This window comes from Gobio gobio (assembly GCF_949357685.1).
Source record: "Gobio gobio genome assembly, chromosome: 6".
In the NCBI taxonomy this organism is placed as follows: Eukaryota; Metazoa; Chordata; class Actinopteri; order Cypriniformes; family Gobionidae; genus Gobio; species Gobio gobio.
In genome coordinates, this window is record NC_137102.1 from 37,385,496 (window position 1) to 37,402,740 (window position 17,245).

General features: G+C 36.5%; 1 protein-coding gene across 1 annotated transcript in view; it reads left to right on the plus strand.

The window, feature by feature from the left end:
• Positions 1-3,264: 3,264 nt before the first annotated feature.
• Positions 3,265-17,245, plus strand: part of cacna1eb (calcium channel, voltage-dependent, R type, alpha 1E subunit b) — a gene marked incomplete at its 5' end in the record, with an annotated part of 150,700 nt that continues 136,719 nt past the window's right edge. Inside the window, 2 exons of the mRNA XM_079819516.1 lie at positions 3,265-3,357; positions 4,134-4,273. Coding sequence (XP_079675642.1) covers positions 3,265-3,357; positions 4,134-4,273 — 233 coding nt within the window. The remainder of the gene's footprint in view (positions 3,358-4,133; positions 4,274-17,245) is intronic.

The following is a 17,245-nucleotide window of genomic DNA, read 5'->3' on the forward strand; positions in this document are numbered from 1 at the left end:
AATGCGGGACCCTAAAACACCTGTTTTAGTCACCCAGAGATTTTCACTTAGGGTTATGTTTGACCCAAGAAGTTTAGTGACCCAAAGCATATGGCAAAAATTATGGAATGGCTTGGTAAAAAGAATGTTACTATGGCCTCAAAAAGACCTGAAAATTGTATTTGACAGTGCTGGACCAAAGTTCACTGAAGTATCAGCTCTTCAGCTCCTTTCCTCACTGTCAAAGGAAACCATCTTCCAAGTTTTAGTTTAACTGTTCTCATAATGATGACTCACACTTGTTTCCTACACTTCTACAATAACTACCACAGATGGTGCTTACAAAATCGTCCGTATTTATCCTGCTGTAGTATTTTCTTCGGATTTGTTTGCTGTTTTCATGGATGCACAATGGTTTTCAATGACAAGCCTATCAACCTTTCTGCAATCCAAATGTAAAGTCAAAAGTAACAATTCCTTTAGGAACTTTAGGCTGTGTCCACCAAAAGCGCTTAAACTGCGCCACACTGTTGCCGAGAGTTGAAGAATGTTCAACTTTGGGTAAAATGTAGCGCTCATCACTGTCACTTTTTACCCAGCCGTCCAATCACAGTTGAGGAGGGGCGAGACAAATACAACACGACCAACCACAGCTAGGCGTTTTCAGCCTGGGGGTTTTATCTGGCTAAAAACACTTTGGTGGACACATGGCCTTAGATTGAGCAACCAGGGTTTAAGGTGCTGAGAAATAATTACTGTTAAAACAAGGACTGATATCTGAATCTTACGTTAGAGTAGGGAGTTACTTAAAGCTGCAGTCCGTAACTTCGGTCCGTACACAACTGCAGTCCGTACGTAACATACACAACAAGCCAGTATTCAAAACTATCTCCTTACCTCAGCCCCATTCACAACAGTAAACTTGTAATAATGTGTTAAAACTAGAGTGGTATGGATTTCTGCAGGAAATTCTTGCATGTATTTGCGTCATTACGTCAAGTCTGTATACATAAAGAAAGAGTACTACTAGTAGTAGTAACGCACGTGAGGAGCATTTATACCGCATGTTCTTCAGCGGATAATTTATAGCCTTTTCTCACAGCAGCTGGAGTCATTAAATGTATCATTTTGATGGCAGATTGTAATCCAGAAAGGCCCAAATGACATCATCAGTGACAACTGGAGATTCACCCGTAGTCAAAAGCAAAAGATTAGACTGTATGGAAATTGAAATCTACAGGTAATGCTAATAAATACTAAATACACGTAGTCACGCAATGCTAATGCTGTTAACATTAACAATTTGAGAAAAAAGTATAACAATAAATAATAATTTGCATTGTTTGATTTTATATGAGCGATCGTTAGATTTAATCACTGTTGGTAGTGCGATTTATTGTAATTTTTTGTTCCCAAAAGTGGTAGACATGTTACTTGTTCAGATGACATTTTCCGGTGAAAATTCTTATTTAGGTTATACTTCAAGATGTATAATCTGTGATTCTGAAGTACAGTATCCACACCGGTGCGGTGTCTGACAGCAAAGCCGCACATACTCCTCAAAACATTAGATTAATCCGCACTGAGGAGCTGTGCCGACTTACAACTCATGTACAGATGATAACTCCGCAAATAACTGCAATTGCAGGTTTCAAACAGAGATGGCGACACAGAGGCAAAACTTACGGACTGCAACTTTAAGACTACTGAAAGTGTTTAAATCTCTACTATTAGAACATTCTTGAGAAACTAGAGATTAAGCCAGGATTAGGCCTTGGTTCAATTAGGACATTTTAAGTAGCTTTTATAAACATGCCTTAGAAAAAAAACATTACTGGTGTGCATCTTGAGACAAAACAATGGGACTGACATATTTTTAGATATATTTTAGATTTAGATTAAGTTGCTTTCAGTTAAAACAGCTCAAACATGCATTTTAGTCTGAGACTAGCTTAAGCTTTAGCTGTGAAACCGGGGGGTTAAATTGTAAACACTTTGTAAAAAAGTTGTAGTAATTTTGAAATTTGGACAGTAGATTTCTAGTTCCCAGCATCCAGAGACTAAGAGTATAAGGAGACTAAATGTGGAAATCAAATGTTTTTTTTTTTTTTATGTGTTTTTAGTAAAGGGAAAGACTGTGTTAGGGATAGTGTTTTATGCTGTTATGTTTGACTTTTAAAAGAGTTTCTGTTGTTGAAGTTTTTGTGGTTAGTGGTTACCATTGTGCCAAAGAGTAATGTGGGTGCAGGTTGTGGTTGGCTATTTGAAAGAATATTTTACTTTATCCAATAACGGTAGTGACAAGTAATATCTATTCATTAAATTTACCTATGCTAAATAAGTGAAATTTAACATGCATTTTCTGTTTATTTTAACTGAAATAGAAAAGATGAATTGGTTCCACTGCCACCACTCAAGTAGTTGGAACATCTTAATTTCTGAATAATCAAGTAACAAATGTGTGTTTATGCTACAATTATTGAATTCCTCAAATGTAATGTAGTATGTTGATTGAACATAATTTCATTAGAAGTTGTCATATCTCAGAAATTGATGCAAACTGATTTTCATTTATTCATTCATCCATTCATTCATTATTTATTTATTTATCAAATCGTTTTTAGCATGTGGCAAGCTACATTCTATAGATGTGGCTTACTAGAATGTGCTTTTAGGGACTGCACCAACTATCAATTGATTACTTAGTTCTACCACTTGTAGACATGTTAGGTTGATGTTGACCGGTTGTGGAATTCATGACTTTAGTTGTGCTCGCTGTACTTGAGGACAGCAGGAGGAAAATGAATCCCCTCAAACATATTTGGTTTAATTTCTCTGCCTGTTCTGTGAGCATCTGACATAGTTCATTTAGAGTGTTCACAAACGAGCCAAAATTCCTGCAAACCACTACGAAGCTAATCAAGTCTGACAGAAGCTAAAGCAAGACAACGCAGCCACTGTGAATCTGTCAGTGAAGATATACATGCTTCTCACCTGCATCATCCACTCAAACACACCATTACTGCAGCCATTTATATGCAAGTCAACTTACAGAATGAGTAGTCATGCATTCAATCAAACAAGTCCATTCGCTACTGATACATAACCATATATGTACAGTGTACATTCCTACTGAAGAGAAAAGGGTTTTAGTGCAGGAATACAGGATTGTATGTATTGAGTAAGGTGTAAAGATGTGAGCTGGAATGTTTAAATTTAATAGTGTGTTATTTTCTCTAATATAATATTTGCCTTGACTTCTATGCCATTACTCCATTTGAGTATATGATCCTGGCCACCATCATAGCCAACTGTATTGTTTTATCCCTGGAGCAACATCTTCCTGGTGAGGACAAGACACCTATGTCCAAAAGGCTGGTAAGAATTAAAAACATAAATCCATAATTTTAGAGAAACATAACTGAAGTTTCGAAACTATTGCTACTACTTATACTACTTATTTAAATTATTAGATTCCCAGAGTCAAAAATAAATCTCATTCTTTTACTCAGAAGCTAATGTCAACTGACAGCACTTCCTACTGAACACGGCAGCCACCTCAACTATGCAACAATATAAATCTTCAATTTCACCATGACAGCACATACACTTTTCAAATTTTTCAACCTTCACTAACACTAACAAACTCAGCCCATTTCCCAGGCAATTAAGCAAATCTCAAACAACGTATCATAACTGAACACTGTACTTATCCTACCAGTTTCCCTGGGCTGGGTTAGGAGAGTATGTCCCTATAAAAGAAACTTACAATACTAACTCTGAAAATTAAAACTGATTACACACTTGGCAGTTTGATATCAATTAGAAAATCAAAACTATGGCATTTCTATATTTGAAGACTTCACATGCAAAAGCCTCTAAATCCGTCTGACGTTTTTCTTTAAAATTAGGATTTTTGTCAGGCTCCTATGTGCAAGTACTTCTGAATGGGATGAGGATGGGATTTAGTGGGTTTGAAGTGAAAGTATTTGAAGAAAGTATACTATGTACGGAGAACATTCTCTCAGTATGGTTATCTAATTTTTGACCGAGGTGGCTTTTAGAGGCTTTTGCATTGGAAGTCTTCATTTATATTCTCTATCACTTGTTTTGTTTAATCACTTTATCTGTTTCTTTATCATTGGGTCCATTAGGAGAAGACAGAGCCTTATTTCATTGGGATCTTCTGTTTCGAGGCTGGTATCAAGCTGGTGGCACTTGGTTTTGTTTTTCATAAGGGTTCCTATCTCAGAAATGGCTGGAATGTAATGGACTTCATTGTTGTGCTAAGTGGGTAAGTGACTTTTTTTTCTCCTCATGATTTTCAATACTTCACTGTTATGAATAGTTTAAAGGGGGGATGAATTGAGAAATCAACATTCCCTTGAGCCTTTGATATATAAAAGTTCATCGTGATATAAGAATATTCTGTACGTTTCAGAGCTGAAAACGTCCTTGTTAGTCAAAGAAAAGCTTTTTCAGCTGACAAAGTGTAAATCCAGTCTGGCTAGTGCGCTTCACAAAATGTTTACGTGTTAGGTCAGTAGCGGAGAGCAGACGGTCTTTTGTGGCTGTTTGAACACATTCGACCACATGAGTGTCTACACTACAAAAGCAATCTGTTCGAATGCGTTTTCGATAACCTCTGGAAGAGGTCAAACGTGGACAAGCTCAAAACGTTTTAGACCCTGTATACACCTGTATTTAGTGTTGTCCACTTGTGATTTGATCGACCAAAATGCATCTTAATACCAGGTGTAAAGAAAGCCAAAAAGAACCGAATTAGCGGTTTCTGTCAAAGTTTCATCCTCTGAAAACCTTGACAGTTAAAAACTAGTTCTGTTTTGAGTCTGACATGACCAAAAACCTGACTTTCAACTCTGCTTGTAAATTGATTCAATCATTCTGAATAGGTTATTTGTTTCAGTAAACCATCTGGACAGATTATTGGCTCATTTGGTGCTGCGCACTACTTCAGAATCAGATGTGTGTTTTGCATCATCAACCCAGAACTAAAGTCTGATTCAGTTCGATTCTGAACAGGCTCAACTGTTTACATGCTTAAAAGAATGATTCATACAAGAATCAAACATCACTACTCCAAATCCCCAAATTTGTAGTTGACTGTTAGTTACACAATGTTACATGTTTGTGTATTTTATTAAACATTTTCTCAACAGCCCAAGGTCTATAGAATGGTTCATAAAAAAGATTCATATAAATAAACTGTAAATAAAAAATCAGCTTCATAGAAGGTTCCTGGTGATCAAGGGCTGAAGGCATTCCATTTAAACCCATTGCACTGGCTCCGTCAGTAGTGGGCACTCGTGCAACGTAAGCAATGTCAATGAGTTGGAGGGAAGTTAGAGAAAGAAGGAACACATTCCAAAATTAGAACACAGTCACTACCGGATTATCTGCCCTACAGGATAAATACATTTCTTGGCTACTGGACTGAGTTTATGAGTAGGTTGTGAACAGCAGGCCACCTCCTCAACGAACTGTTTCAGTTCACCCCTGCATCCACAGTACAACTACATTAGAGTACAGAAGACAATACACAAGTTAGTATATGCAAGGATGCCAAAAGACTCAATAGCTTAGACTCAGCGTTTGTCTGATGAGGATATGGTGATATCAACTACTCAGTACATACGTTACATAGCCGTATGGAATCAGATTGCGATGCAAAAACTGGACTAGAATCCAAACAATCCATCTTTTTTTTTATTACATTTATCTCACCTAAATGTTTGCTCACTCTGTGTTTTTGTGTTTGTACAATAGGGTAATTTTGTTGCTCAAGAGTTTACACAACACAAGGAAGCTTGATTTCAATCTTTTAATTAAATAATAATTTTAAAAAAGTAGCACAAATAAATACAACAGAATAAAGATACAAATTAAATAAAGAGAAATAGAGAAACCTTTTTTGTGCGGGTCTAACACTAGTATTCAGGTACAGAAATACTACTGAAACAGAATAATGTAATCAAATGTAAAATAACACTGGAGAGTCTTTTAGTCCTGTATAAATGAAATACATAGACTATTAATCCTGATTCCTTACGATTAAAGCTATCTTTTGTTGTTTTATCAACAGACACATATTAGGCTGCTGTCACTTTAAGAGCTAGTGCACGGATCCATTATACTGATACACATGTTTATTTAAAGGTGCCATATGCATTGATACAATATTTTAAATTGTTCTCTGATATCGACATAAAGGTATGTGGCTTAGGTAAGGGCAAAAATTCTCCAAATATGGTTTTGCATGTCCATTTACAACCCTAGTATTTGTCCCTAGAATTAAATGGGCTGTTATTACCTTATTTGGATGGGTCATGAATAATAATGTTGAGCTATGGCCTGATTGGCTGCTTCTTCTCTGTACATCAGCGCAGATGGATCCTGATGATTATGAATAGAACTGCAAATAGCAGCTTACTCACCGTGCTAAACAAGCTTACAATTAATAATTGTACACAATTAATCTGTCGTAGCGCGGGTGGTGGTCCACCAAAACACTTTTTTTTTGGAATGTGGATGCTGTTTTGCATGAATATTACCACAGGAGTGAAGCACAAAGCTTTGTTTACAAAATAAATAATAGGGTAGCAATTAAATGTTACATCGCAGCCATAGAAACATATGGATTCATGGTGAATGAGAGAGGTAGGCTATGTGAGCCCAATTTAAGCTTAGTCAGCTTTTTTATTCTGTTTTGCGATCTGGTCATCCGATTTTCTGCAAATTTTAACAATAGGCCTAGTTGATTTTGATCTCTTGTTTCTTTTCCTAAATCTTCACTTCCGTCTCACCCATTTTCGCAGGGGATTATAAACGGTCTATTATACCTATTCGCATCCTTTACTGTGGTAAAGTAGAAAAAACTATTTATGACAGATACCTTTTTACTTCAAATTCTATTTAACATAGTTTGTGCTTGTTATTAGACTTGGTAAGGCGCGTCAATAAGGCGTGTCTCACACATTTTAGTTTCCCAAGGTCTATAGAATGGTTCATAAAAAAGATTCATATAAATAAACTGTAAATAAAAAATCAGCTTCATAGAAGGTTCCTGGTGATCAAGGGCTGAAGGCATTCCATTTAAACCCATTGCACTGGCTCCGTCAGTAGTGGGCACTCGTGCAACGTAAGCAATGTCAATGAGTTGGAGGGAAGTTAGAGAAAGAAGGAACACATTCCAAAATTAGAACACAGTCACTACCGGATTATCTGCCCTACAGGATAAATACATTTCTTGGCTACTGGACTGAGTTTATGAGTAGGTTGTGAACAGCAGGCCACCTCCTCAACGAACTGTTTCAGTTCACCCCTGCATCCACAGTACAACTACATTAGAGTACAGAAGACAATACACAAGTTAGTATATGCAAGGATGCCAAAAGACTCAATAGCTTAGACTCAGCGTTTGTCTGATGAGGATATGGTGATATCAACTACTCAGTACATACGTTACATAGCCGTATGGAATCAGATTGCGATGCAAAAACTGGACTAGAATCCAAACAATCCATCTTTTTTTTTATTACATTTATCTCACCTAAATGTTTGCTCACTCTGTGTTTTTGTGTTTGTACAATAGGGTAATTTTGTTGCTCAAGAGTTTACACAACACAAGGAAGCTTGATTTCAATCTTTTAATTAAATAATAATTTTAAAAAAGTAGCACAAATAAATACAACAGAATAAAGATACAAATTAAATAAAGAGAAATAGAGAAACCTTTTTTGTGCGGGTCTAACACTAGTATTCAGGTACAGAAATACTACTGAAACAGAATAATGTAATCAAATGTAAAATAACACTGGAGAGTCTTTTAGTCCTGTATAAATGAAATACATAGACTATTAATCCTGATTCCTTACGATTAAAGCTATCTTTTGTTGTTTTATCAACAGACACATATTAGGCTGCTGTCACTTTAAGAGCTAGTGCACGGATCCATTATACTGATACACATGTTTATTTAAAGGTGCCATATGCATTGATACAATATTTTAAATTGTTCTCTGATATCGACATAAAGGTATGTGGCTTAGGTAAGGGCAAAAATTCTCCAAATATGGTTTTGCATGTCCATTTACAACCCTAGTATTTGTCCCTAGAATTAAATGGGCTGTTATTACCTTATTTGGATGGGTCATGAATAATAATGTTGAGCTATGGCCTGATTGGCTGCTTCTTCTCTGTACATCAGCGCAGATGGATCCTGATGATTATGAATAGAACTGCAAATAGCAGCTTACTCACCGTGCTAAACAAGCTTACAATTAATAATTGTACACAATTAATCTGTCGTAGCGCGGGTGGTGGTCCACCAAAACACTTTTTTTTTGGAATGTGGATGCTGTTTTGCATGAATATTACCACAGGAGTGAAGCACAAAGCTTTGTTTACAAAATAAATAATAGGGTAGCAATTAAATGTTACATCGCAGCCATAGAAACATATGGATTCATGGTGAATGAGAGAGGTAGGCTATGTGAGCCCAATTTAAGCTTAGTCAGCTTTTTTATTCTGTTTTGCGATCTGGTCATCCGATTTTCTGCAAATTTTAACAATAGGCCTAGTTGATTTTGATCTCTTGTTTCTTTTCCTAAATCTTCACTTCCGTCTCACCCATTTTCGCAGGGGATTATAAACGGTCTATTATACCTATTCGCATCCTTTACTGTGGTAAAGTAGAAAAAACTATTTATGACAGATACCTTTTTACTTCAAATTCTATTTAACATAGTTTGTGCTTGTTATTAGACTTGGTAAGGCGCGTCAATAAGGCGTGTCTCACACATTTTAGTTTCGCTTTCTCTGGCAGCACAAAAACATATACCTAAATGTCTTGACATTTATCTTCATCCCTGTGGAGGATAAAATTCACTCTTCAGATCTTTTACAACAAGTGTCAGTTTCTTTGCGACATCAGGAGACAACATTAAGACAAGATATAAGAAAAGAGATGGTATCTTTCCTGCTCGTGTCCCACATCCCTCTCAAAGCGCAGAGCAGCATATGACGCATTTTTGTGTGAAAATTTTAAACAAATACATTTTTTAACTAATATTTAATTTTCTATAATTCTCTAGGTTACCATTATTTACATGCTTATGAAATGGATGTTTGACCCTCGTTTATTATTTAAAAATGTAGGCTATATAAATAAATATATATATATATATATATATATATATATATATATATATATATATATATATATATATATATATATATATATATATATATATATATATATATTATATATATAGGCCTATACCCTGCGACACCACCAGTAGGCTAGTTTGTTCATCAGCACCGCAGTGGTAAAAAACTGTCACCGTCACAGCCCTACTTATAACGCAGCACATACACAATTTATGATATTTAACGTTACCTTTGCTTCGAAGGTGGGACCTCATTGTTTTGATTTGGCAGTGTAGATTCACATTAATTCTGCCTGGGCTAGAACATGGGCTGGTATATGTACATTTTGGGGGCGTAAATATTAATGATCCCGACTACAATGTCACAGTAGGTGTTATGTTGGGATTTGCCCCTTTTTCAGTGGTCTTTTTCACGCACAAGATTTACATATGAAGGAGGAAACAATGGTGTTTGAGGCTCTCAGTATGTCAGTTCCATGTACAGAACTTTTATTATTCAACTATGCCAAGGTAAATACAGTTTTCCATTCTATGGCACCTTTAAGACAAAGCCGACTAAACAATTGTTTTTTCCAATGTGTAAAATGTGATCTGCCAATATGACAGATATTAGGAAAAAAATGGCTTTCAGATATTGCAAGAGATGACAGGGAATTAACATGTTCAGTGTAAAAATTTTAAGTAAAGATAGTTTTACTTCCCATGGCACTTTGTAAACAAGTGATTGTTGTTGTGTGGGCTACTTTATTGCAATTATGTTATCAACTTTGAATGTGTAGACCATTTTGCAAAAATACCATTAAATAAACAAACAAAAAAATCAATAAACCTCACAAGAATAAATAAATAAATAAACCTCCCAACATGACCTGGGATCCTATTGAACTGTTCACACTTTAAACCCCCAATGTTCAAATCAAACTAATGCCTTGCAACCGAGGGAGACAACCAATCCCACCATAAAACAACAATCACTTGACAACACAAGACCAACACACCAACATGAACACCCAGGACTGACCCACACCAACATGACAATACAAGATAGCGGGAGGGGTCAATTTACAGAGACAAGGAGTGGAGGGAAGGAGGGGAGCAACTCCAGAGCCGGCAGAACAGCCCAGGAAGTTTGAAAGATCTGGAGATCAGGGAGGGACAGGAGGGTTGCGACAAGGAGGCTTCAACGGGTCTGGAGACCAAGGTGAGGGCCAGAGCAGAGCAGGGGAGACAGACCAGGGAGGGTCCGGCATGTCTGGAGTCCCGGCAGAGGGCCAGGACGGAGCAGGGAGCTTGGGGTGAGCCGGAAGAGCAGGGGGCTTGGGCGGCTCTGGCACGACCTCCGTGGCCGTGACAGGGACAGTGGCCAGCTATGGGGAGGCAGGAGTGAAGGGAGCCAGCAGGGAAGTGTGTGCAGCCCAGTCACACAAATGGCGGAGACATAAAGGGAGAGGACTGTCTCCTCGGCCGTGACAGGGCTGGCTTCAGTGGCTCTGACAGAAAAAGGGGGCTGCTCTAGGATGGCTTCCATGGCCGTGGCAGAGAGAGCATATGGCTCTTTTACCACCAGGACCACCAGACTTGGGAGTTCTGGGACCACCGGACTATATGAGATGGAGGAAGCCTTCTTCATCTTCCTCTGTTTACGAGAATGAGGCGATGTGGGAGTGACCGCCTCTGGGGGGCTGCAGCAGTCAAGGACACCTCAAGAGAAATTGCATTGAGTGAATAAACGATTTGTTCCTTTTCATTTCCCTAAAACTCCTTGCAGCAAAGTATTTTTTTGTTGTTGAAATAGACAGTCTATTTAACTCTATTAAGAGCTATCCTCGGGGGAAACATCCACTAAAATATAATAAACCATTGACATTTTGTCCAAATACACAACTACTGTACATTTGAATGGCTGTCAAAGGAGAAAGATGCTTTTCTGCACACATAATGGTGTAGTTACAGCCTGTGCTAGCCAGCCAAACCTTGACCCCCTGTTGTCAAGGTAATGTGGGTGTCTACAACAAGAAATGATTTTGCACCCTAGCTTTTATCCATTTAATAGATGAAATTATGACAAATCATGCCAGGTCTTTTTTCGCATTTTAATAGATGTTCTTAAAAGGTGGGAAACGGTCTGACATTGATTTTAACACACATCACATCAATGAAAGGTGTAATTTCTGGTTTTATAGACATTTTACAGTGCATCGACTGGGCCTCATTCATAAAACATGAGCAGAACATATTTCTGTGTAAATTGTCCATAAATCCAGTCTTATTAATTATTAAATTAAACGCAAATTGGTTTTGCTCATGTTTCATGTGTTTTATGATGCTGAATGCTCAGAGCAGCTGTTTAATGCTCTTAGTTTTGCTGGGAAAAATAACTATATGTAAACACATAACTGTATGTTTGTATACACTCTTATTCTAATTTCTTTAAATGCCAGATTTTCTCCTAAAACACTGATCTTAGAATGGTGGTTAAAATCTGAAATTAAACCTATTATCCCTGCTACATATCTGACACACTTTTGGCTCCAACATATCTGACCTCTTTAAAAACAGTGAAAGTAAGTCAGACTTAAAAGAAAACTACATGTGTCATTTCACTCATCTGGGAACTGAAACAAGGCCAGTAGGCCATTGCTTGTGGCTTTCATTTCATCTGAAATTAATGATTAGCTGCAAGTGAATCTGCTGGGACAGAGCCAATTTGATATTTTTTCCTTCACAGGTCTGCTGGGAACATATGGAGAAACTTTGCATTTGACATGATAAAACAAATATGAGTATCATAATGTTGAACTGACAGCTCACTGCTGGAAGCTTCCTTCTCATAACCCTTCAATTTAATGTCCGAGTCAATCAACATGATGAACTGCAGGTACAGAGCATGTCTGAAATCTCTTTAACAATGTTAAAGCATTAGATTAGCTGTCCTTGCTGAAGGCTAGTTTAGGGCATGCTGGCTAAGCTATACCTGCAATCCAGCATCCACATGCAGGTCTTTTTAGCAGAATACAAATGCCAAAAACATCCCAAAATCATCAAAGTATGTGAAACTAAAGACATCAAGACTAATTTCCAGAAAAATAAAGTAATAGATTAGCATTACAGGTTCCCACATGTTGTTGCTGTTTTTTATTATTTTATTTAAACAGGCTATATGTTAGAATGTTCGTATATTAGCTTTTCAGAATTTCCATAATAGCTTTTTTTGCCAATTGCCAATGTGTGAACAGCCTGTAACTAAACTTTAAAAAAAAACTAAACCTTCCCGACTTCTTAGGTTGTCTATGAAAGACTGTAGATTCCAAAGGATGTGACGTTTACTCTCCAGAGAGCCTCTCTTCCGTTCAATGACAAATAAAAAAAATGATTATATTGTTCAGGATAAAAAAAGAGCTATTCTATACTGTAATGTCAATGGCGGTTTATGGCATACATATATTTTAAACTATAGACTACATAGATCTGGCATACATAGCCAGATCTATATAGTCTATAGTTTCAAATATACTCAAATATATAATCAAATTATCATAGCAGTGTAATTTTAATTTCCTCATCTGTCAACATGATGCCGGTGAATTGCAGAGCTGGTGCAAACAAATCCACATCGCTATGATCAGATGCTTTCTGAACTGCTGTTTCTCTACTGTCATTTGTGTTGTGTTTATTTTGTTATTGAGAGGAAAGCGTGCAGCTGTTACAAGTTGCTAGCTGCAGTTCACTTAACGACCACTGGTGTCGCTAATAACAAGGGTTTATAAATTCTACATATAGCCCCCTTAAAGCTGCAAAATTAATTTATTGAGCTGTTACATAAAAAATTTCTTCAAATAGGTGCTCTCATGAAAAATTCCAATTTATGCCATTGCTCTTGTGTGTCACTGTAAAAAAAAATCGTAATTTTAATAGTAAGTGCTACAAGTGCTACAGTAAAACCTAATATTTAATAAAAAGTAAGTTTCCTTTCTCTATACAGTGAAAAACAGATCTAATGGGACATTAACATTTCATGTAATTTTACAGTAAAACTGTTACATGGTTTTTGGAAACCATGTGTTCGGAAAGACTTCAAAGTCATGGTGTGATCCTGTCACCCAATTTTCTCTATTTACAAAGTCTGCAAGTGCATGATCCCTAGGGTTGCCACCTTTGGTGTGGCAAAATAAGGGACGCCCATTCACGACAACCCAAACCGTCATGAAATGATTATTTCTACGTTGACAACTTGACAGCTCAATAATAAACCATAAGAAAACATGAGATCAAGTATGTGAACTTGCAACAGAACACATTTTATATTATTTTACATTTGATTATTTTATTTATTTCTAAAGAACTCTTTAGTAGCCTATTTGGTGCACTTTAAAGGGACAGTTCAGCCCAAAATGAAAATTCTGTCATCATTTACTCGCCCTCATGATGTTCCAGACCTGTATGAGTTTATTTGTTCTGCTGAACACAAAAGAAGATATTTTGAAGAATGTTTGTAACCAGGCTTCTTTGGGGGCACCATTGACTTCCATAGTAATCTTCCTATGTGTTCAACATAACAAAGAAATGTGTACATGTTTGGAACAACTTGAGGGTGAGAAAATGATGACAGAATTTTCATTTTTGGGTGAACTGTCCCTTTAAGCAGTCATTCTGAACCAGTAATCACTTTTTTGAATTTCAAAAATGTAATTTTTTTTTATTAATTTACCTAAATTATGACTATATTATCATGTAATTATTTGTCCCATTTTATCTAAAACATATTTTAAAGAGCACCTATCATGGCATTTAAAATGTTCCAAATATTGTTTTAGAAGTCCCCAACAACAGTTTTGCATGCATGCAATGACAAAAAAGACTTTAGTTTTCTTATAATATGCATTTATTTTTGTTTTGACAGCGATTCTCAAATGATTCCTTTAGTGATTCACTTTTCAAAACCCTGCCTTTACGTGACGCTAATCTGCGGTGATTGGTCCGATGACCCAGTCAGTTGTGATTGGTTTAGTCTATGCAGATATTTTCGGAAACGGAACGCCCATCAAAGTCTTATAGTGACAGTAATTTGTTAATATGTGTCAGGAGTTATGAATATGAAAACCGCGTCGGTACTGTTTGATTGTAATATGAGCCTCAGCTGATCTCATTCATAAAAAAACTCCTCTATTCTCCTCACGAAGACTCGCGACAAATCAACATCCCTCAGGGCTTTTAGTTCAAAAGTGTGCAGATGAGGAGACATATTGATAGATTCTCATATGTCTGTGTCAAATTTCTAAACAGAGGAGTATTTTTTATTCAATACTTCCTCAAAATGGGCAGTTATAGCCTAATCATGAGCGATTGAGTCTCTTATGTGTTGTTTTCAATTCATACTGGCAGCCGGAGGGCGCTCTGTGCACATGTAGTCCATGTACAGACAGACGAAGAAGAACCATGTGCCATAATAGAAGTCCATAATAAAAGCTTCCTGAGATCGCGAAACATACATTTGACGACTAATAAACACACAATCGCGACGATGTATGGTTTGTCTTCAAGCCACTTAGTCTTCAAATGCTCATCCTTGGGCAGATGAAAGAAGTTTGCTTTTGAGTGGCACTTCAGAACACAGCGTCTCGTCGCCATGATGTTTTCTAGTTTTCACTGGCGTCTTGGAGCGCAATAAGTGGGCGTATCGTATTCAAATAACTTGACAAGTTGACGTCATCTAGTCAGAGAAAAAGCTTCGGTCTTCTAACGATTCTTAAAAATGACTCCGAGTCGACTCTTACTTTTGAAAGAAAATAACTATATATACGGTGCACTGTCATATTTCAAGCTATCACAGGATGTTTTTGTTCACTTAGATCTATGTTACACACTACATGAAAGGTAAATTTCAAAATTCCATGATAGGTGCTCTTTAAATGTCATAAACTTTATATGACAGGATTATTGGTTATGTATGATTAGCTAAATTATAAATTAATAATTACATTTATTAGGCTATAATCTAATAATTAACCTGTCTAAAAAATAATAATTCTGTCTGCCAAGCTCTGATAATGTATGGAATATTATATTAATATATTATCCATTAAAAAAAAACTATAGGATACCTTTAGAAGCACAGATGTGTCTGTCACCGCTGTTGCTTTAAGTCAGTCAGTCTGAGACACTGAAATGCTTCTCTAAAGTGTGCAGTTGGCCTGAGGTTCATCATGAGTTACTGGACAGACCCATTGATACCTTTTTGATATTCAGCTCCACATCTGGAGATCCAGATGGTGGACGCGACGCGAGCTCGACATGTTTTTTTAAAAACCGCGCAATTTTACAGGCACACTACAGCTCATGTTCTCGAGACTCCGCCGCTATGACAACAAAGCCGCTAAAATGCAATCACGCACAAATGAGCTCCTGTACTACTTATTGTGAAATTGATTTGTTTATATTTGCTATCAGTATTCTCCACACTGCAAAATCATTGTGTGTTTATTGAACTATGTGTGGACCTATGTAAAATACGGAACAAATCGCGTCCCGTATTGGTTTGATACGGAACGCGTCATTTTGCTTGTAAATACGGGACGATTCCGTATTTTACGGGATGGGTGGCAACCCTAATGATCCCTAGTGTTTTCAAATCTGTTCAGATTGTAAAAGTTGCTGAGTCTTCCAACCTACTCTCAGTGGGTCTTGGAGCAGTATGACAGGCCGACTCCGATATTATGATCATGATGATTTATCCGCACAGAAAAGCAGTTCTGAAGCACTACCAACTAAAAACAAGTCCTCCACAAGTGACATGGAGTTATATATATTATAATAGATCATGAGCTTAGATTAAAATAAATATTCATAGATTTATATGTAATTTAGATTTACTAAAATATTGGATGATGTGTCAAGTCATCTCTTCATATGTAGAGATGCATCATATTCTTAAAGTGATAGTTCACCCAAAAGTTAAAATTCTGTCATTAATTACTCACCCTCATGATGTTCCAAACCCGTAAGACTTTCGTTCATCTTTGGAACACAAATTAAAATATTTTGAATTAAATCTGAGCGATTTCTGTCCCTCCATTGACAACTACGCAACTACCACTTTGACGCTTCAAAAAGTTCATGAAGAGATCATAAAACTAATCCATAGGGTTTAATCCAAATTTTCTGAAGAGACACGATTGCTTTATATGAATTTAGGCTTTTCAATGCACACATCAGTTAAGGTACACAGAAGCTCAAGTCTGCTTGATGTGCAGAATGAGTTATGAGAATGAATCTCATAAGCAATGAGATTCATTCATGTGTAGGGCTGCAACCAATGATTATTCTGATAATTAATTAATCTGTTGATTATTTTTTGGATTGATTAATCGGATGAAAAATCAAAAAATTATTATACATTTTTAAACAATGTTATTCCACATACCAAACAAATCCCATGAAAACAAATATAATGATCATATCTATGTAGTATATGCTGACGTAATACGTTGTAATAATGATGTAATAATGCTGACTCTGGAGTCTGAGCAGTTTTGGGGCCCTTTAGAAGTTTTGACATGCTTTGACATTTGTGCTTTTTTCAGTTGCTTATAAACATATTAATGGTAAAAGTGTCATTATAATGTATTCATCACAAACTGGGCTACCATAATATGTGAGCAACATGTATGTACATGCTTGTATTTTTGAGAGAATAATGTTTATGCATGGTTTTTGAAAAAACAAAAAATGTAATACACTGAATTAAGGCCTCAAAACACTCAATAGATATGTGTCCACAAGACTTTTGACTAATGGGTGTTGTTGCCTAGAGTTTTTTCTTCGAACTGATGTGAGAATCATTGTGCCTACTTATTCACATAAAACAATATATTGATTTACATTTTGTAAGACACTTTTTCTTTACAAAGGCCATATTCGAAGAGCATATTCGAACGATCATGAATAATGTTATTTATCACACCTAACAGACAAAGGAACACATAATGACCCGCATAATGAATGAGCTTCAGGTATGTGACTGAGAGAGCTAAGGAACAGGACAAAGGAAATATATTTTGTTGTAGTTTATTTAGAATGTA